Below are 20,925 nucleotides of genomic sequence, written 5' to 3' on the forward strand. Positions count from 1 at the left end.
TATGACAGCAGTCGCTCAAATATTTAAGAGCTTTTCAGAAGATCCGGAGAAGGTCACGGCACCCTGCACTAATCTTCAATTTGAACAATGATGGCATTTGATTTGGTGCATTTTTTCCGTGGTCGGCTGAAAAGCTTCAGTGGTTAATTTGACGCAATAAGCGCATAGCTGTGTCCTGCCCCCCCCCCCCCCCCCCCGGTCAGCTTTTCTGGATGAAAAACCTGAATGTACTGTATTTGTGTTGTGCAAAGGGCCGCCGACTTGTGTAGGTGCACTTGTGTGCAGTTGTCTGCTTGTGTGTGTGTGTGCATGCGTGTGCAGAAAGGGTGGATATTTGTCTGCTGTCACATGCATCAGAGTCAAGGGGAGAGACAATTGACCCCCGATTAGTCGTGGGGATAGAGTCTCTCCAGCGCGTGTCTCTGAGATAATAGAGGATCATGTAGACCAAATGCACTAATGGGAAGTCATTAGTTGGACCCTCGAGCCTCGAGTACGACTGCTCACCCCGGCTCTCAGGTTTCGCTGTCCCACAGGCAGGAATGTGGCCAAATCACATCAAAAGGCCAAATGGGTAGATTCAGGTGCCGAGACCATGTGCTCGATTCGTTTTTATTCAACAAAGGCATCGGCACAAAAAAATGCAAAAACTGCTCGAAATCGTCTCTGTGTACAGATACATGAAACAATAATAGTGAAACTTTTCTAACTATAGAATATCAAGACCACAGGTGTATATTCTTTTTTTTCTTCTTCTGGTACCATTAACACAGCAGGAATGAGCTGAGTGTGACCAGTTTTCCAGTTACGGCAGCTTAAAGTCTTCATGTCTCTGCACGGATCTGTCGACAGCAGCTCGCGAATGAGTCTGAATGAGAGAGAGAGACTGACAGTGAAGAATTGTTGGAATGCACTCTATTGAAACAAGGACAGAGAGAGAGTGGAAGACAGACAGACAGACAGACAGAGAGACCCTGAGATATGCAAAGTGACCGAATTGATCGAAACCCGGAGAAGACAAAGAGAGAAAAAATTGCAGAAAGAAATAGGGGGTACATTTTGGCTAGAGGAACAAACGCTAAAGGCATGCATTATGCTGGAGAAAAAAAAAAGTCAGTCAGTTTCTCTCATCAAAGGCTCAGAGAGTCTCTGAACTAGAGCCAACAGCGATCAAGTTTTCAGCCCCGCTGTTGCAAAGTGAGGCTAATGTACAGGCACATAGTCCTCACAGCTGATACACAGACTCTTCCAGGTCACACCCTTCACTCCAAAACAAAGTGCATATACTGTGCATACACATGAATAAGAGCAAAGCAGTAAAGTTTAGCTGCGAACCTCCACCACCGTCCAAGGCACATTGAACACACACATTCGGGCGTTCTAGTCTCCAACCAAACCTCTAAATATACAAGGCGTTTTGGCAGATAGCTGGTGGCACCGGGGGACTCGCTAAGAGGTTGTTGCTGTGGACGAACGTAATCAGCCGTTCTCAGGGGGCCCCCTCTCAGATCGGGGCCCCTCGACACTGCTTGCTTTGTCTTACCTGTTGCGACGCCCCTGCACATGGACATGCAAGGTATGGTCACTCAGTCTCTCACTTACAACATAACGGACTCATGCAGCATTAACATTAAGTCTGTTACACACACCACCGATTTTTATTGGGATTTTCAAAACTGAACCGAATCATTAGCATAAGTCTGGACATATTTTTGTGCTCAACTAACTGACTGAAATATGCCTTATCGTGCGATTTCATACTAGAGAAAAAAGTCTAGAGGAAAAGTTATACATATATAAATTGTGGGGTTAAATAAAAACCTGAAACTTCACTGCAAATTGATCAAAAACAATTCCACTGTTAAAATGAACACTGGCATATATATGAGATATGGCACTTGTTGGACCACCACAGTGAAAAAAGGCTGTTTTGGGATAATGATAAAAAAAAAATGCTTACAAAATGAATGTAGAAAAGACAGATTGTCAGTTTTGGAAAAGAAATATGGATCTTTTTTTTTTTTTGACACTGCCAAAATTTGGTGTCTGTTCTCTTTTCTATGAAGGGCCAAGACAAAGTATTCCCAATGTGTCAACATTTGTTTTCTTACTTTTTATTTTATTTGTGTTGGATGAGCACACGCTGCTGACAATGACATTATGAAGACACCAACAGATGCAGTGAGGGCGGACCCACACCACACTGCAGAGCATAAACACCTCCATGAGGAATGCCTGATTCTGTTCAGCAGCTCCAGGAGGCTGTACAGCAGCATTCCTCTGCCAGCCTCCCCTCCCTATCCTGGTTCACAGGGGACTTCCCAGCTCTCTACTGTACTAAACGGCTCTAATGAATACCATATAGGCCTGGTGTACTGTAAATAGCTGTATGATGTATATCACCGCGCACAAGGAACTAATGAATTACCTCTGTTCTTCAAAATCTGCACTTTTTATGTATTTTCACCCAAGGTCTAATTTTCAAACTTCCTCGGTATTCTTGGAGAAAATATTTGAGTGAGATTCATACTCTAATGCAGCGGTCTGAATGAATATACTCTCAGAAAATGCATGTGTCAGCTTGTCAATCAGGAGCCACACACCCAACGGCACTGAAGCTTCTTATTGGCGAGACATTGGGTTTCAAAGGCCAGGTTGCAGTGAAGATCATGAATGCGAAACATGAGTGCAAACTTATAAGAATAAACACACATAATGTGATGAACGAAAAGGGTTTTAACAGTGAGTAAGTGTTTTCGTAGTCTACATATCGTCTAATTCATTTACTTGTTGTTTCATATATACAGTGCAGTACACAAACTGTGTATATGTCTTTCATTAAAAGCAGCTGAATTTATTTTATTACTGTTAATATTGGATTGGATTTAGATGTTACTGACAGTGATGGAGGCTCTGGGGTAAAGATTTGGTAACACGTCTGTAATTCTTTTCACCAAATGGGAGAAACAATCACAGTCAAAACACAATATTTCTGTATGTAACTTACAGCTAGATAACAAGGGAAAACTATTGTTCCCAATTGTATGTTTTGAACATAACATTCATTTTAAGAACAAATTAGCAAATGTGAGCATGGTTACACACTAGACTAAAGCTGTTTTAGGACATGAACTCTGAGAAATAAGTTCACATATGATAAACACTGCTCGCATGGGCTCACTTGGACATTTTTCCGGACATTTTACCAGGGTGCAGGCAAATGTCCGGAAATCATCCGGAATAACATCTGCAGACAATTTGCATCCTCACATTCAAGCGCCTACAGAAATTTTCATGAAAATGTCCGGACTTCAGTGCTTGACTGAAAGCGGTCGACATTAAACCTGCTAAACATCAGCATGGTAGCATTGTCCCTGAGTTTGAGACCTCAAAGGAAATGCGGCTCATTCATTTTGAATGGGGTGACTTGTATGTGGGAGAAGTCAAGAAAAGCGTAACTTTGCAAGCAGCAGCTCGTGTTTAAACAAATATTTGAATATTCGGTATCAAAATTGAAAAAAGGATGCATGATGTATTCTTTATTGCACAACTCTGTCAACATACCTGTCTCACTTGTGTGTCAGTGTGCAGGCCGCCTGGAGAGCACAGGAAGTGTGGAGGAGAAGGTGAGAGGGCCCAACTCGTGAAGGAGTGAAGATTTATCCTTTAACAAAAATAGAAAGGGAAGTAAAAATAGAGAGAGGGGATGTACAACGGGATTACAGGTGTATTTGTAACGGTCAATCTGAAAAGGCCTCCCTGTTTTACCGCAAAGAGACTGAGCTCCTCCAGGTCCTTCCTGTTTACAAGGTTGCTTCCTGATGATGTCATGCTCAGTGTGTCATGGTCCGTCATCTGGTATTCCTCTCAGAAATCAGAACTCATATATGCATCCTGCGTGAGTGTGTGCGTGTGAGACTTTATTAATTGATCCAGTCCTTGATTAATTCCTCTGCGGGACCTTTCAATGTGGATTTCAGATACACACTTTCCTTCTTATTTCTTAGTAACGATTCCTATGATCAGAGCTTTTGATGATGAGGTTTAGACTTTTCTAGGCCCCAGAGTCTCAGTTGCAGACTGTGTAATGTGTGTAGGTTGCACATGTTCACACATCCTGGCACAGAGAACATGACACAAGTACAAATTTGAAATTGCATGTTTGTGCATGGGCAATTACTGGAAGGACACAGCCCCCAAAATACTTACCATACATACTTACTGATAAAAAGTTAAATACCAAATTTTAAAAGAACTAGACTTTAGCTTTGTGTGGGGTGAAAAGAGTTAACTTACACTACCACCATCACTGATTATTGGATCAAATTTGTTTCACAGCACAGCTGTTACAGCACTAGCACAATACACAAGTATTATATTTTTGTATTGTTTGTTATCACACCAGCACGGCAGTCTGAAAAGAACAGACGTGAGAATGAATTCATGGTTATGTGTTCATTTTGAATATGCCATCACTTGGCAAATAGTGAAAAAGAGTTTCTATGGCAATTATCGCCTACAGCACCTCGGTGTACCATGTGACTCTGTATCATGTCTATTGAGCAGCAAATAAAGACTCGCTCAAAAAGACATCAAAATACAAGGTCAAGATTATTCATGTGACCCTCCCAGGCTTGACACCTTTGTAATTTGGTAACGCGTCTCTTTGTTGCTTTGCCATGCAGCTGCACACTGAACAGTTGAAAATCCTTAAGAGCGCCGTAAATTAAACAGATGTCACGTCCTTCTCACTGGTTCTTGGAAGGCTTTTATACAGAGGGAATTTGCACACCTGCAATCCCAACTACACACGTACAATGTACTGCACAAGCATGCAAGTACACACTGCACATGCACACGTACGCACGCGTACGCACCGACAAAATGCACAGACTCTGTTCCTCTGTACGGTATCTCACACACACACACACACACACACACACACACACACACACACACACACCCCAAGTAGGAACTTTTAATGTGTTGGTTGAGGAGGGGACCCTGTAATCAAAGTGAACAATCAGACAGGTCCGGGCAGCACAGACTTGGTGCAGAGGTAACACTGAGCGAATACAAAACTGCATCCAAAAAAAAGGGCCTTAAATAGCTCTGCCGTACCTGCTAATTACAATATCGAGGTAATTACTTGTCTGATGGATTTGAGGAAGTCGAGGGGAGAGACAAGAAGGGGGACCACAAACAATGTTGGGATCTCTGCAGGTTGAAGGTAGAAATCCTCTCATATGGGCATACTTGTATACACTTTTATACATAGTATGTAAGCATGAAATTGAAGGTACTTACACATGCATATGTGACAACAATCACAACTCAAGGGGTGTAACACAACTGCAGTGACGGAAAGGGTCTGAAAGGATAGGTACAATTGAAGTGGATCTCGCAGACATCCAGCATATAATATCATTTGGGCCCAGGTTCGGTGATCAGGACACAAGTAGGCACAGAGGGAACGGGGGAGGAGAAAACTTGTTGAATAAAAGGACATAATGGTTTAAAGGGGGAGGAGAGGAAATGAGAGGAGTGGTGCTAAATGAGAGGGTGAGAGCGAGGTGTTAGTTGTTAAAGAGGTAGGGAGAGTGGAAAGGGGGAAATCCAGGCTTTACCTCCCAGAAGACAGGGGAGGAGGCAGGGCTGGGGGGCTGGGGGCTGGGGGATGGGGGGGGGGGGGGGGGGGGGGGGCAGTCAAGAAGACCCGCGACTGATTCTCGACGGAGGGTCACGGAGTGCAAAACCGCCCGCCGTCTGTGGTAGCAGTGATTTCCATCCCCTCCTACTCCAGATACAATGAAAATTGTGTCTGAAAACAAAGCCATGTGCAGAGACAGAGTGGGAAGAAACTCTGGAGTGGCCCAGTTCAGCTGCATGGCGGCCGGGGAACTGTGTCAAGGACGCGATGCCTGGACAACAATTGGCCAGGACTTCTGTGAGCGAGGCCTTGTTTGTGAGGGGGGGCTGCTTCGCCCTGCAACATGGGTCCTTTTCCGTAGATTTCACTTAGGGGGGAATGACAGGAAAAGTTCTGGAAAATGTCCCGAGCTACATTTGCAAACATTTGTATTCTCAACAACAGTGAAACTACTAAACTGCTCACCCTGTTACACTGTAGAGGCAACGTAAACTGGCCAGTAATGCATAGTAATGCAGCATTTGATTAATGATTGAAGCACTACATTTATTACTGTAACATCAGCCACGATACCTGGATGTGGTTGGGATGGATGAGGGGTGAACAAAGCACACAACTGTCACGTCGGACTGGAGTTCGTATTCACAGTCCCATCTGAGGTGAGGATGACAAGTGGGGCAAGGTTTGGGAAAGATTGTGGTTTGGATCAAATGTCTTTTTTGTAAAATACTAAATGTCAGTTCTTGGAGACAGGGCTGGTTACTGAAACATACGTCAGGGAAGCGATGAGTTAGCATCGAATACAACTTCAGACACATAAAGAAAGAAAATATGTAACCAATCATTGGACCTCCAAGTGCTTGCTCAGAATTAGATGAGGAGATTGATTCAGTTACCTCAGCCTGAGCTTGCTGAGGGAAGTCATAAGTAAAAAAAAAGAAAAAAAGTTCAGCAATTCCTTTAAACCTGCAACGCTGGCTGTGAAATTATATAGAACAGATATGAGATTGGTATCAGTCTTCTAGTCGGACTTCGCTTACAACAGAGTCTGGATACGGGGAAACAGCTAGTCAGGCAACGGGTTCTTCTGAAAACTCAAAAGTTGTGGTCACGTGGATCCACCGAGCAATCAGATTGAACTTGCTTAATGTTCTGGCAGCTCGATCATAATGATGCTCCACTGACGTATAAAGCGGAACTCTCTTCCCCTGCCTTCTTCCTGGACTCAGCATGGCTTCAACGGCAGCTGCCTCTGCCTCTCTCTCTCTCTCTCTGTTTAATCCCCCCCCCCCCATCCTGCCTCTCCTCTCCCTCGTCTTCCTCTTCCCCCCTCTGGATTTGTTTGTTCTCCCTCAGCTCCCAGGTGTTTTCCTGCACGACACCATGTTCCGCTGAGCAGAGGGCCGTTTAAGCTCCTCTTCCGTTCTGACTCAGGTACAGTATACTGATGACTTCCTCTGGCTGCAGCACACACACACACACACACACACACACACACACACACACACCTGTGACACACCGCTCAGTGCTCACATGTTCGAACACAGACCCCCAGAACACACGTAGCCAACATACAATGATAATTTAATTCGCAAACTGACATGAACCGCAATCGTGTCATATGTCAGAGACACACACACACACACACACACACACACACACACACACACAGCTCCTTCTCCCTCATCCAACAATAACACAACAAACCTTGCTTCCTGTGTGTGGGAGAACAATAGTAGGATAGCTTTGATGACCAGAGGTAGTTTCTTGTAGGCATTCCCTTATCGGCCCCAACATCACCAGATCGCCGATGGATCGAGGCAGTATCCTACTGTATGGGAACAGCTTTATCCTTAACCAGTGTCAGGATGTCAGAACAAATGTATTAGACTAGTGTACATGATCCGCCATGTTCTCTTATTCGAAAACAAAGTGATTGCAAGTTAGCCATTCTGATTTTCCAGGAAGCTGCAATTCTATTAGAATGCTTTAAAAATTCAAAATCTACACAATTCACTATGGTTTTTCCCAAACTGTAAACTCCTGTTGGCAGCAGTGAGTGGACGCTGGCAGGTTTTTACACGATAATTAATGACAATTTGGTTTTCTTTTTAGGTTTTTCGAGGAAAGTATTACCACCTTATCACTGACAATCATTACAATAAAAATTAAATTGTACTATGTATTTATGCAACACTGCACAGCAGCTCAAACTTCAGACGTTTTCCTAAAGAATAGGTGAGAAAAACTGAGAGTAAATGTTAGGGTTTTAAATCCATTGGATGCAGAAGTATAACTCAAAATGAATGTGTGTTACGAGGCAATCGTTTACTGACACGTTGACCAAAACCATCTCATGATTCAGAGATAAAATGTCAATATTGTGTTTCCTCCACAGCGGCTGTGAGAATCATCGTCATTGACTTATACCCTGGTGTAAAATAAATGAATCCTCCTCAGAATGATTCATTTAGCTCACAATACACACACATACACACAATACTGGCACTAGAGGAGTTAGAGGACACGCTGTAGGGTTGTGTGGTATATGCACAAACATCCACTTACAGTATCCAAACTTTCAATGTCATTGACACACACACACACACACAACACACATCACACAGGACAATGACACATGAACCTTAGCATTTTGGACACGTTGCCGTTACATGATGAACATTCAACACAAATGAATAAAGCTTACAAACGTATCAACTACACACACACACACACACTCCTCTCATTTCCCCCCCTCCGTTGTCTCACTCTCTCCGTGTGTATCAATACTACCATTGATTCAATAAACCTCAGGCGTTACCAGGGTCAGAGCTGTGATGGGATATCGGTTGCCTCTGGCAACATCTCCATCGGTCCACCCCCACATCCTACACGCAGCCCCTGTCCTTTTTGTCCATGCACTGCACTGTATACCCCAATGATGCACTGTGTTTGTTTGCGTGTGTGTGTGTATCACTATGGAACTCTGGCTGTCGGCAGCTGTTTAAGTATGTGTGTGTGTGTGTGTGTGTGTGTGTGTGTGTGTGTGAACGACTGCGTGGGAGAGAGGAGGCGATGAGTCATAGCACACATACCACCAGGACACAACAGCTCCCCCTGTTGCCGGGGCAGGGGAAGCCCCGGAGGTGTGGGTGTATTGTCTGGGAGAACAGAGCCGACCGTGACATCACAGGATGTCTCGCTCCTACACCAGTCGGTGGAGAAGGTCGGGAGGGCGGTCAGCAACAGGTGGAATCAGTGGTTCCCTTTTTTCCCTTTTCTTCTCTCCTTCTTTACGCAAGCAAGTGCCAGACTACGACTGGTGAGGGTTCAGCTGAAAGCATGAATCCATCACTCATTCCTGAGTTGTGGTAAAATGTTGATTATTGCAGATCTCGTCAGCTTTTATGAATGAGCCTCACTGTTAAAACTTTTTTTTTTTCCCGTGGGATTTAGCAAGAGCCCTGACTGAGACCTGACGCCAAGGGAAGAATATTCCTCCTATCCTGTGACATCTTCTCACTGTGTGTGTGTGGGTGTGTGTGACAGCTGTGACTGTATGCTGAAAGTATCTGTGAGACCATATTCATGTTAAACGTCTGTTCTCTTCTGTATAGTTTAATTTTGATGATGCATTTTTAGAATAGTTTGGGATCTCCTCTCCGACAAAAGAGTAGGAATATTAGACTGCGACAGAGGAGAGGGATCTATTCGGTGTGAAACGACATGTAACACTCCTCAAGTCAGTGTACCTTTGTAGTACCCCAGCCCAGTTCACGACTTAAACACACACACACACACACACACACACACACACACACACACACACACACACACACAGAAATATGTTCTACACAAGGGCAAGACACACACACATGCATCATTTCATACGCTCACTCTCACACATGCACATGTGCACACACGCAGCGGGGAGAGGAAACTGCAACACAATGATAAGGTCTGGGAACACAATGGGCTCAGCAGTGCACAGACAGAAGCCAGGACCAGTTTAGCTCTGAAAGGTCAACAAGCCTCTCCAGGCTTTCATTCAGTTCCCCCAGTTATTATTGTTCAACATTATAATGATTACTCTGATGGCCTTTATTTTGCAAATGTGGGAGCCATCCGGAAATACCAGTGAAATATGAAAATGCAGGCCAGACCGGAGAGGAGAGGGGAAAAAAGGTTACTTATTTTGGAGGGCGAACTCCTTTGACGTCAAGTTTCCCATGGCCTGGCCCAGCCTCGGATTGGACTTCTGGTTCATCAGCTATTTCTGGTGAGCTGCCAATTCGGTGGCGATCTGCTTGTGTCCAAACAACAATTCCTATCATTGAATGTGGTAATGGACCATTTATACTGACAGCACAATATGCATCTTTTTTTTTTCTTGCAATGAAAAATAAATATCCTGTTATTTCTTTCTAAAGCTGCACCGTGAGACCATGTTCATACTTAAACCAACCAACACTCACTAATTTACTGAAATGAAAAAGTAAGACAGTAGGAGAGATCAGACAAACACTGAAGAGCTCGTAGAGCTGCTTCAAACGACAAATATAAATTATCTATGGTGTTTTCCTTCTACTATACAGATTTTTTTTGAAAGAGAGATTGATCAACAAATACCAGCTTCGTTGTCCCCTTTCTTATAAGGACTGACCTCCACAAATCAACAGTAAAGTTCTCATCATAGATCAATGTCACAGGGATACAAACACATGCTTCCTGCATGTTTTTTTTAAATTTCGGACTGTCACTAGATCTGCACCTGAGAACTCCTCCTTTTTAATAATTTAAAAACACTCAGCGTTGAATAATAATTTGTGTCTGATGTATTTTTTCATTTAAAAAATTCTTACAATTCTTATGTCGGACCAAGACTTGTTCGATGCAACAAATCCACATATTAAAGCGAAATTAAAGTACAGCATAGAACCCCCCCTACAACTTCAACTAAATGTGGAAAAAGACTTGTCTGCACGTCCATCATTCTGCACAGTCGAGCTCAAACATCCAAGTGAAGCAAACGATAAGTTCAGTTTCCTCATGGATGAAGAACAATTCATTGTAAATTTGCCAGATCAAGTACTGTGAGGCGTTGATAATGACGTCTTTGTTGCCTTACATCACACAGTGCGAGCCCGTGACGAGCCGCGGCACTGTAACTCTGCTGCTGCTGCATCAAGACATCAATTCAGCCCAAGGGCGGCGCCGACCTCAAGGGTCCATCTGAGCGAATGTCTGACTGATCCTCAAAGCGGTGAAGGAGCGGAGCAGGTCACAGCCCACCACAGAATGTCACAGCCCTTACATAATCCCGGCATGCATCTTCTGTCGTGACACACCAGCAGGACCCCTCGCCCTCGCTCTGAAGTCTCCCAACAAGACAAAAAGGTCAAGACATTAGAGAGGAGAGGAGAGAATGGTCCAGGCCAACCCGCCTCGCATCATGCAAAAGGTTAGTGTGGAGAGTGGGAACACGGACAATTGGAGTTTTCAGGAGCCCCTCTCTGACCTTGATGCTGATTTATTGATTATGTCATGGCAAAAAAGAAATGACCTATGAAGCTGCGTTTTCAAATCTGAGACTGCCTTTGTTAATCTGTGCTGAGTGGGCAACTGGACACTTGGAGCATACCGTGAGCATGTGACCACAGAGGGAGGCTCAGCTCACTGTCACATTAAGTGACTCATTTGTCATTGTAGTCATCTTCTTCTACATCCATCACCATAAATTTCCCCGAACACCAAAAAATATATTCTACAAGGTTATTTAATTGTATTGTCGCCAGTCAAATAAACATTTCAAGCCATGAAAAGATGGTTTTATTTTTTTCCATGCCAATAAACATGACCTCCGCCAAATGATGTTTTGTGTTTTTTTCCTCTGGAAAATGTCAACCAAAGCTCCAAAGCAATCCAAAACCTCTGGGGACAAACAAAGCTTACAGAATTGTTGCCAACATCCAAAAACAGCATGATCAAAAACAGAGGAACTTGGTAGCGGCAGCCATTTTCTACTACGACGGGGGTTTCTCACGTCTCAAAAAAAAGCCCAAATATAGTTTTGCAGCAGTGAGTTACATGTGAATATCTTCTCTAAGCTGGATGAGAAAAACTGTAATTGAAGAGGGCTGTTTTTGTTGCTACGAGCGCGATGCTGTCTAGTCCGTTTGTGCAAAAGCAGTAATCTCACCAAAGAGACAGACAATTGGAGCCTCATAAGTGCTAATGACTGTTTGCTGGTGTTATAGGCAAACAGTCGCCCGTGGATATGAGAGACAAAACACCAAAAAATATTTTTTGGGGAAATGTGTGCACGTGCCAGACTGACTGCACGAATGAATTCACGCCTGTGTGCAATTAAGAAGAAGAGAAAATAAATATGATAAAATGTAAAATGTAAACAAAATGCAAAGCGCCACATACTTATTTCTCATAGTTTAGCTTATCTGCAACAAATGTGTCATGCCTCACATCAGACTTCTGCTGCACACAGATCGAGTTTCTGTCTTCCAGAAAATTGGAGATTGCCCAGCAGCAAACAATCAATCTAAAAATCTACCCGGAGCTTTGAAAAAGGTCAGACCAAATGTGAATTGTGTAATGGCATTCTTCTGCAAAACAGTTCACGTCATCCTTGAAATTTACAAAAAACGAACCTCAACTAAATTCAAGGTGAATGCCTCTCTCGCATGTGACAGGTTCTGATTTATTAACTTGGGTTTGTCTAAAGGCAAACAAGCAATCAGTAAATAAAGCAGATACACCAGAAAGCTGTGATGCCAAAAAAAAAAAAAAGCCAGCTCACAATTTGTGGTCCCTCACAGACCTATATGTGTCTGCATATGACAGGTGTCATTTCAAGGTGGCTATACAATCGATGTTAATCTGATTTATCAAATGCACCATTCAAACTATGTATCAATCTCCCTTTGTGAATAAATAAATAAATAGATAGGAACATCTCTGGGATATTAACTAAGGATGTGTCACCTTGATTTATAAAGTATGATGAAAGATATGCACTAAACCGGTAATAGTTTGGTCAACCATCCGATTGGGCCATTCATTGGACATCTATGGTTTATTTACAATGCATCCTGGATAATGACATTTCTATAGATATTGTCAACTCTGTCATGAAATCTTGCTAGCTCGTTAAAATCTAATTTCTCACCCCACAATCCTCCAGACCACCGCTACCACCACTACCACCCCTCTTCTTCCTCCCCTGGTTCTCTGTCTTGTGCGACCAACAATAGTCTATTCTGTGTTGTCCCGTGCAAGTGGCGACACGCCCAAAGCCAAGGCCACGGTGCGAGGGGAGATTGTTGGGTCGTGGCCAACTGAGAGGGACACTGGCTCAATTCTCGTCTGGGAGCATGGATCCTGCCCCGGCAAGAGAGCAGAGGTGGCCTTATCTGTTAGGCTATGAACCGTTCAGCTCATTTAGTGTGATTCCCCAACCAAGCGTATTTCTGCAGCCGAGGGGTAAGATTGAGGAATGTAGATAGCTTGAAAGGAAAAAGGATTGAGTAAACGGTGAAGAATGGTAAATAAATAAATTACAATGCGGAAAAGATATGCTGTTTCAAAAATGACAGACGTTCGCTGTATGTGTTTGAGAACAGGCTCCTAAATTAGTCAAAGTTGTAGATCCATGGGTAAAAGAAAGGCAGAAATCACAAAAAGGACATATTTGAAATGTTCTAGTTGAAATCAAAGTAAAGGATAAATGACTGATGTTCATTGTTAGCTCAAAGTGATGTTTGGTTTACATTTGCCAAAGTTAATGTATTTCAGATCTCTGAAAGAAAAGATGAATGATTGAAATGTCCAAATGCAACTCTTGACCAAACCAATGGAATCACTTCAACAGTGATTGACTGTAGTTGTGTCTACTATTTTCACCTCCTGTCAGTTATATCGACTGGTTATGGGAGGAAGCCCCCCAAAAAAGTCCCCACCTCCTCCACACATATCACAGGATGCCAACACGCACATACACACCGAGGCTCGGCCACAATGGGTGCCCTGATCCGAGGCCGGGCCACGGGCTAAAGGTCGCTCTATCGACCCCTCATGACAGTCCGTGCCACAGCTGAAGCCCCCCACACACTCTAATGCCTCCTCTGATAAAGTCAGACTCTCTTCATTGTCTGCTAACATAAATATGACACACCAACACACCATCTGAGGGCCCTGTCTGCACCATGCAGCCAGCCTAATTATATAATTATCCCTTGTCTGATTGTGCCTGTGCAGCTGAGACGAGGGAGGGCCTTTGTGTGGCTGGTGGAATGCGGTGTGCTTGGCATTTTTCAGCGAAAGGGCAGCTTTCTGGAAGCCCCTGCCAAAAGAGAGAGGAGAGGAGGGTGAGATCACGGCTGTTGGTGCCCACTCTTCTTTTCCTCTCTCTTCTGTCTCTATCACTCAGTTCATTTCTCTGGGACCCTTGAGTCCGTCTCTAGGATCACCACTTTTGCACAATCCCATTTCTCTTCTGCAACCTCTTTCAAATCCCGCCGCCATCCCCCCGCCAATCACCGACCCCAGCGTTTAACTGGCCGCCATCCCTTGGCCTTCGAGTTTGGTCGATCTAGTTGTCTTACCGATAACGTGGCCTTTCGTCGTGGAATGCACAGGATTTGGCTCTCGAATGATAAGAGCTGACGGCGTGCGCTGTTACAGGGAGGCTGTGCGGCCGAGGGCGACCACCGTGTCTGATAGCGGACTCAGCGGCGACTGCACCACTGCATGATAGAAAAGCATTGCCATTGTTTCTGCTCAAGAGCTGCTGAGGGGATAAGAGAGACGAGAACGCGAGCAGGTGTTGGGAGAGATTACAGTATATAGGCCTAGAAAGTATGTCCGTTATTACCTCCTTCTTGAATCAAAGTCAAAAGCAACAAGGCGGGTGTCACATGTTCCCTCGTGGCACAATAGAGGATCCAGATCCTGACATTTACATCAAGGGCCTCCCAATCTTTGCACGTTGCTCCTGGTGATTTTATGAGTTTTACTGCCTTATCAGAGGCCTTTCATACTCACTAATGAAAACAGCAGGGTTAAGGCTATTTTGGCGCCAAAGCCCGGCTCTCCTCTCCTTCTCTGTATGAGCGGCTGATTGCAAGACAGGACAACCCAAGCCCTCTGGTTTTTAAAATCGTCGATAAGTAGCCCACTTCAGAGCAAGCTGTCGCTCATGTTGCCAGTCAGCTGCAGTGAACAAGTTTATCAGAGACCCGAGGGCGGCATTGTTTAGCCAGAAGTGTGGGTAGGAACTCTGCTTGCCGCCCGCAGCAGAAACACTGGTAAATAACAGCACTCGAGAGAAATTCCCATAGAATTCCGAGCCGTCCGTCTGATCCCTGTGGCCGCTCGTCAAAGCCCCCCCCCCCTCTGGCGATCACACAGCATGGAGTATGTGAAAGAATGCTGTCAGGACAGAGCTGGACACTGGGGGCCCAGTATTCCCATCTCAAAACTTCTTTACATGGCCCCAGTGATTTTTTTTCTATTGACATCAATGGAGGACACAAACAAAAGTGAAAAAAAATCTGATGACAAAGTGCGACCAAAGACAGTGCCAACAGATCCCAAGACAATATGTTGAAATAAGCAGAGAGCTTGGATGAGCGGAACGGTCTGAGTGCTGGAGCCAAGACTCGAACCTCGCCCACTATCAGCATTGCTGTGAGAGCTCCATTGTTTTGCCCGTCTCAAATAGCCCTGACAAATTGTGCTGAAATGTAGAACCTCAGTTTAAACTAGAGGCATCTTCCAAAAACATGCTGGCATGGCACCAGGACTGCATTTTCCCATCAGCCAGCGTCCCTCTACAGCGCCACCCCCCCCAGCCGGTCACTACTGCTGCAGAAGATGACAATGGTGTCGTCAGCATGCAGGTTAGATTTTAGGATAAAGGAAGAACCTATTGTAGAGGGCTGATTTTAAGTCTCAATCCTCAGCTCCACTGGAATAACATGGATTCTGAGTGTAGCATCATAGAGATTGGATCTGTGTGCTTGGCAGAAAGCTTTAAAATAAAAGTACTTCTGTACCTTCAAGTGGGCAATAGCTTTTTTCTGTTTTCTACTAACCCAACCATTCCATCACACCTCCATCCTCCTTTTCTTTTCCCCCTTCCCCTGTCGTATTACCCAGCTGACAGGTGGAGAGCGAGGCTGAGAAAGACTGGACCTTGCCTGGTATTCAGTGTCCAGGCACTACTCCTGAGATCATTTTACACTTGCAGACAAGCGAAAAAAAATTGTATAGTACCATGCTGTGAAAGTGTTAGGGCATTTTTCCTTTGCAGTCTAATTACAGGACATTTGAACAGAGTCCAAACTGTGCAGAGTGAAGGACGGTTGAATGGTGCCACCGTGTGTTTACATGTATTTACTGCTACACGGGTCAAGTCGAGTTTCAGAAGCGCTGTCCAGTTGGATGCAGCTTCTTCTGTTTAAAGAGCTAAACATTTAGTCGATCAATTTATTTGTCAACAGACCACATTTTGCAAATTTTTGCATCATTGATTAATACCTCAAAGCATTGGCAGGCAAAAATATCACGACTTCTCCTGTTCCAGTAACTCACTTGACAAACAAGTGTTTTTACTTCTTATAGTGCAATTTATTATTAATCAGATAAAATTAATAGATTATCATGTAAAAATAAAGAAAGATAATGTGTGTCCTGATGTCCTCCGCTGTTGATTGTGGGACAACAAACGTGTAGGAAAAGGTCCTAAATGCTATTAACACAACATGAGAAAAGGCATTAGAAAGGGGTAAATATATATTTTTTATAAAGACGTTCAAATATATAGTTATCAAATGAATGTGTTATTGAATCTTTCGAATACAAAGATATAATAAATAGTGACATCAGGAACCCCCTATTGAATTACTGTGTGCTGTAATTCGATATGTACAATATGAATCTAGTGCACTGGATTACATAAGAGAGAATATGGCAACAGTTGTTACAGCCCGAGAAAGCTGATGTTTCTGAACCACACGCACTCGTACACAGTCGTACGTGTACGTGCGTGTGTTCAGCTGAGTGCATTCGCCACGTAGCCGTTGACTTTGAGTGTGGCCGGGCTGCAGTCGCTCCTCCCAGCTCGTGTCTGGACAGTGAGGTGGTGGCAGTCGATGTGTCTGAACTCGGCGGCAAAAAGGCCAAACAGGCAGAAGAACAGCATGACCAGGGTCCACTCGCACGCAGCAGCCTCGGAGGGAAAGCCTCTGTTGTGGAGAACAGACACTGAAGGAGGGGAAGGCAGGTCAAGGAGCAAAACAGTAAATCAAAACACGCAGGAAAAAAAAAATGTGAGTTGGCTTGCAGTTTCTTCGACGCCTGGCTTCGCTGTGCACTGGTGCATGTTACTTCTGTGTGCTGCAGTCCTCGTTTGAATTATAAGCCCCTTCCAATTGTGCCTCTCTGTCTGTGGTTTCCTGTTCTGGTTTGTGTTGCTGTCGTCACAAACAATTTGAGGAATCTTTCAAAATAGATACTGTACGGTACATCTCAGGCAGTGCCATTCAACTTTAGCTGAATCAATTAGAGGAAAAATAATATCCAACTAACAAACATTCTTAAGCGTAATGTATCATTAAAAGATTAATTATTTTGTGGTGTTAAATAACATCCAGTTTAAAATCGGTAGTTTGAATGGACACCGCTGGAGCATGGTCATGTTGAGGACGGGCTGCAGGGTTGTGGTTGCAACAGTGAACACACATCCATGCAGAAACTGTACATCTTAGTTTGGATTTGATCATTTCCTAATGCCCACAGACTGGAAGGATACTGGTAATAACCAGGGCTGTACAGAGGATGCAGCAGGTCGCCCTGGCAGGCCCCACCCAGCATCGGTCCGGAGACGGCTGACCCCGATAGGTCAGAAACAGCTGGACCCAAAAGTAGGCGAGGCCAACGAAGAAGGCCAGGAATGCTCCCAAAAGGTGGATCCCCATTAAAATGGATTGCTAAGCGGTGAAGGCAGAGGAAGCGGAGATAACGGTGATCACAGTGGTCATTATGAGTCGGACAGACAAAAAGATAAACTAAAGTGTTGGGGGGTTTTTTAAGAGTTTCTCTATTCGTGTACCCATTTCTGAAAGCTGTTACCTGGAAGTTTCCAATGACAGAGATCCCCACAGAGGAGATGAATCCCAAAACAATGCTGGCAGTGTTGGCCTTCCCATGGTTACCACAGTCCCTGACCTGCTGGAAACGGATCACCACAATCCACAGGGCTGAGCGAGTCCGACGGGGATGGAGGAGGGCAGAGGAAGGGGAGAAAAGATGGTAACACAGAATTACGATTAAAGAACAATGTAAAGAGAGACACAAGTACAAAACCCTGATCTATATGTTGCCATGACAGGTAATCAAATTTGAGCATGTCATTCTGCAAACTGACAACATCTGAAAGTTTGAGAACTGCTGCATACACAATTTTACGAGAGGAAATAAACCAATGAATAACAGCGGCTCTAAATTAACTTTGAAGCAGGTTGAACATAAAGTATGCAGGCACATAGGAACATTAGGAAATGAGGGCTTCTGTCAAGGCCGACATAAATATACAGTATCTGTCATTACCCAAAACGGAGCTGATGTTGCAGATCTGGGAGAAGAGACAGCTCTGAGGGTTGTATGTGCCACAATGGCTAAGCGGAGAGTAGGAAAAAAAATCTGCATTATCACTCACCCTAAATGAATAGTTAAAAGATTTGATATTGACAGACGAGCTTGCCAATGTTTGCCGTGTTTAATAAGGGAAGACAACGGGGACTCGAAGTCCATTTGAAGTGGCGAAACTCTCTACAGCAGGTCATCACCTCTCAGGACAGAGAGGATTAATACCAACCTGATGTAAGGGAATCCGTCTGTGAGGTTGACTGATCCATTTGTTACAGCCACCGCAAACCTAAGAAAACAATTGTATGATGACTAAATGCATGAGACATTAAATACTCAGTGGTGCATGTGGTGCATGTATTCCTTTTCCTCTGATAGGATTATATTAGTCAGTTTTCACCCTTAATATGTGCAAGGTTGAACGGCAATTTACCAGCTAATTAGTGTATCACATTTGTGATCAAATTATTGGAGCAGACTTTAAGCAAAACAGAGGCAGACACATGTTGGCTCTTCTTCAAAAGTGAAATGCATCGGAGGGGCGATGCTTACCCTGCGTGCACTATGTATTCCATTAAATTATGTTCATTTAGCTGACGCTTTTGTCCAAAGCCACTTACAAATAAGTGCATTCAACCATGAAGATATTACCCAAAAGTGCAAGAATCAATAAACATTTATCAAGTAGGCAAAAACAGCTTGCCCCTTTTTTTTATAAATAGAGAACTGTCCCTGTATTGTACTAATATCACTTCATTATGGCGTCACTATTCTACCATATGATCATGAATTATCTTTTGTTCTCTACAAGCTTCAAGGTTGTGTCTCTAGTCCTAGTGGGTGAAGAGATACCTCAAAACACAGCGTGGTGTCACTTATCCTATGATATTAATAAATACAATCAATATAATCTGATTGACAAAGGCTTTCGAACGCCCCCTAGTACTTGTGGAAAATGTGTTTCTCAGACCTTATCTGGACCTTTAATTGACTGGCTGTAAGCTTTAAACATCTGGAGATACCCTCCCAAATAAAATTCCCACCAGGTATGGTATACCCATCCATGGGTTGTTGAGTTATTTTGTGTATGCACACACACACACACACACACACACTTCTCATCTGAAGGGTGAAACAATGTTGCTATTTGTAGTTATAAAATGCTGTTTGCTTTCACAATGATGAACTACAGACGACATTACATTCTGTAGGTTGAGACTCAAACAGTTTACTGTACAATTCACAGTATCAAGAATAGTGCCCAGAATCTATTCCCCCTTATGGAATTCATTTTTTACATTGAAGTTTGTGATAAAATGGGTGGTTTAACTTTGTAAAAAGCAGCTCCTCTTCAGGACTTATAATATTAAAATATTAATAGCTAACAATAAAATACATTTAAAAGATTTTGAGCGTAGTCCATCTTTGTGTCTCACCCTTAGGCAAATGTATAACCTTCTGTGCGCCTCTTCCCTTCTACCCTAAGCATTTCCCTGCCCACTACCACATACAGTACAGACAGAATATTAACACTGCAGGCTGTAATCTATAATGTTCGGGCGTTACAGTGACCACTACTAGTTCTGGTGGTGCTCCCTGCTCACACAAGTGGAAGGTGTGCAGCTTTTGGGCTTGCAGTTATTCCAGCTCTTTTGGTAGTTTGAGGACTCAGAACCTTCCAACACATTTCAGTTAGAAAATTAAGAAAGCAGTTTTTCTAAATCAAACAATATTTATAATCAGTCTTGTAGTAGCACTGACCCTTTGGAGCGACGAGTAAAAGCTTTGCTGTAGAAAACGCTCATATTTGCTAAACTAACAGAGACTCAGAACAGGAGAGTTCTCAAGAAATAACTTTTACAGTGTTCAGTTTTGGGAAATTAATTTAGATTTATAAATTTCAATATGAAAACGAAAAGAAAATGTTAATAGAGGAAGGGGGGGACGAATACTCACACAGTCCATATGCCCGCAGTGCCAAAGACAGCCAGGCAGACGGGGAGCAATGCCCAAAGCCACATGTTGCAAAACAGCTGGTTCATATGAAGGGAAACAGAAAATAAAAGCCAACTGTCCGTAACAAAACTAATAAACTTGTCAAGTAAAAATGCAAAAACTAAAACAACTATATTTATACCTTAATAAGTTCAGAGGAGCAAGGTGTACTCACTTCATGAAGGTCATGCAAAGTAACTCAGCGCTGCCTCATCTACTGTAATGACACTCCTGCACTTCCTGTCCTGACGTCGCACACATGAAGTGATAAGTCAAGTTTTTCTCCTGAAGTATTATCACAACGGTTCAGTATGAGGTATTGTGCTTACTGAGTGAGGAGGCGCGTGGATGGTGAAGTGACTGTACTTCACAGGGCTGGGCTGGACTTTGACTCTGCTTTTTTTAGATTTATAACTTCTTGTACAAGTTCCTCCCCAGAGAGTTTCCTCTCAACGGTTTACCTTTTCCTTTCAGTTAACTGAAGAAGAAGAAGAAAAAAAACATTGGCTTGGATTTCAGTTGAACTGCTTAAAATTCAGTGACTGACATTGAAGCACTTGCTTTATGCGAATGTCTACAGGATTAATCATAAATGAAGGGTAATAAAGTGCTGGATC

At 43.5% G+C, this 20,925-nt stretch overlaps 1 protein-coding gene across 2 annotated transcripts; it reads right to left on the bottom strand.

Moving 5' to 3' along the window:
* Positions 1-16,270: 16,270 nt before the first annotated feature.
* On the bottom strand, positions 16,271-20,678 carry tmem150b (transmembrane protein 150B). 2 transcript variants are annotated; one of them, XM_035616385.1, is made up of 8 exons: positions 20,638-20,678; positions 20,484-20,553; positions 20,270-20,346; positions 18,543-18,602; positions 18,275-18,342; positions 17,798-17,925; positions 17,478-17,655; positions 16,271-16,930 (listed from the first exon to the last, which is right to left on the bottom strand). In XM_035616385.1, the coding sequence occupies exons 3-8, from the start codon at positions 20,332-20,334 to the stop codon at positions 16,719-16,721; spliced, it is 711 nt and encodes a 236-aa protein (XP_035472278.1). In that variant the 5' UTR covers positions 20,335-20,346; positions 20,484-20,553; positions 20,638-20,678; the 3' UTR covers positions 16,271-16,718. The 2 variants fall into 2 exon arrangements, with proteins under 2 accessions (XP_035472278.1, XP_035472279.1); XM_035616386.1 differs by lacking the exon at positions 20,638-20,678 and having other exon boundaries at positions 20,451-20,631.
* Between the last annotated feature and the right edge of the window lie 247 nt (positions 20,679-20,925).

Source organism: Scophthalmus maximus, chromosome 17 (assembly GCF_022379125.1).
Source record: "Scophthalmus maximus strain ysfricsl-2021 chromosome 17, ASM2237912v1, whole genome shotgun sequence".
Lineage (NCBI taxonomy): Eukaryota > Metazoa > Chordata > Actinopteri > Pleuronectiformes > Scophthalmidae > Scophthalmus > Scophthalmus maximus.

What these genes read in the sequence shown, in the direction of transcription:
- tmem150b (XM_035616385.1), bottom strand. Translation starts at nt 20,334, where the DNA reads ATGTGGCTTTGGGCATTGCTCCCCGTCTGCCTGGCTGTCTTTGGCACT. An exon ending in CTGTCATTGGAAACTTCCAG is followed by an intron (nt 17,656 to 17,797) that starts GTAACAGCTTTC and finishes TTCACCGCTTAG; the next exon opens with CAATCCATTTTAATGGGGAT. An exon ending in TACAGCCCTGGTTATTACCA is followed by an intron (nt 16,931 to 17,477) that starts GTATCCTTCCAG and finishes CCCCTCCTTCAG; the next exon opens with TGTCTGTTCTCCACAACAGA.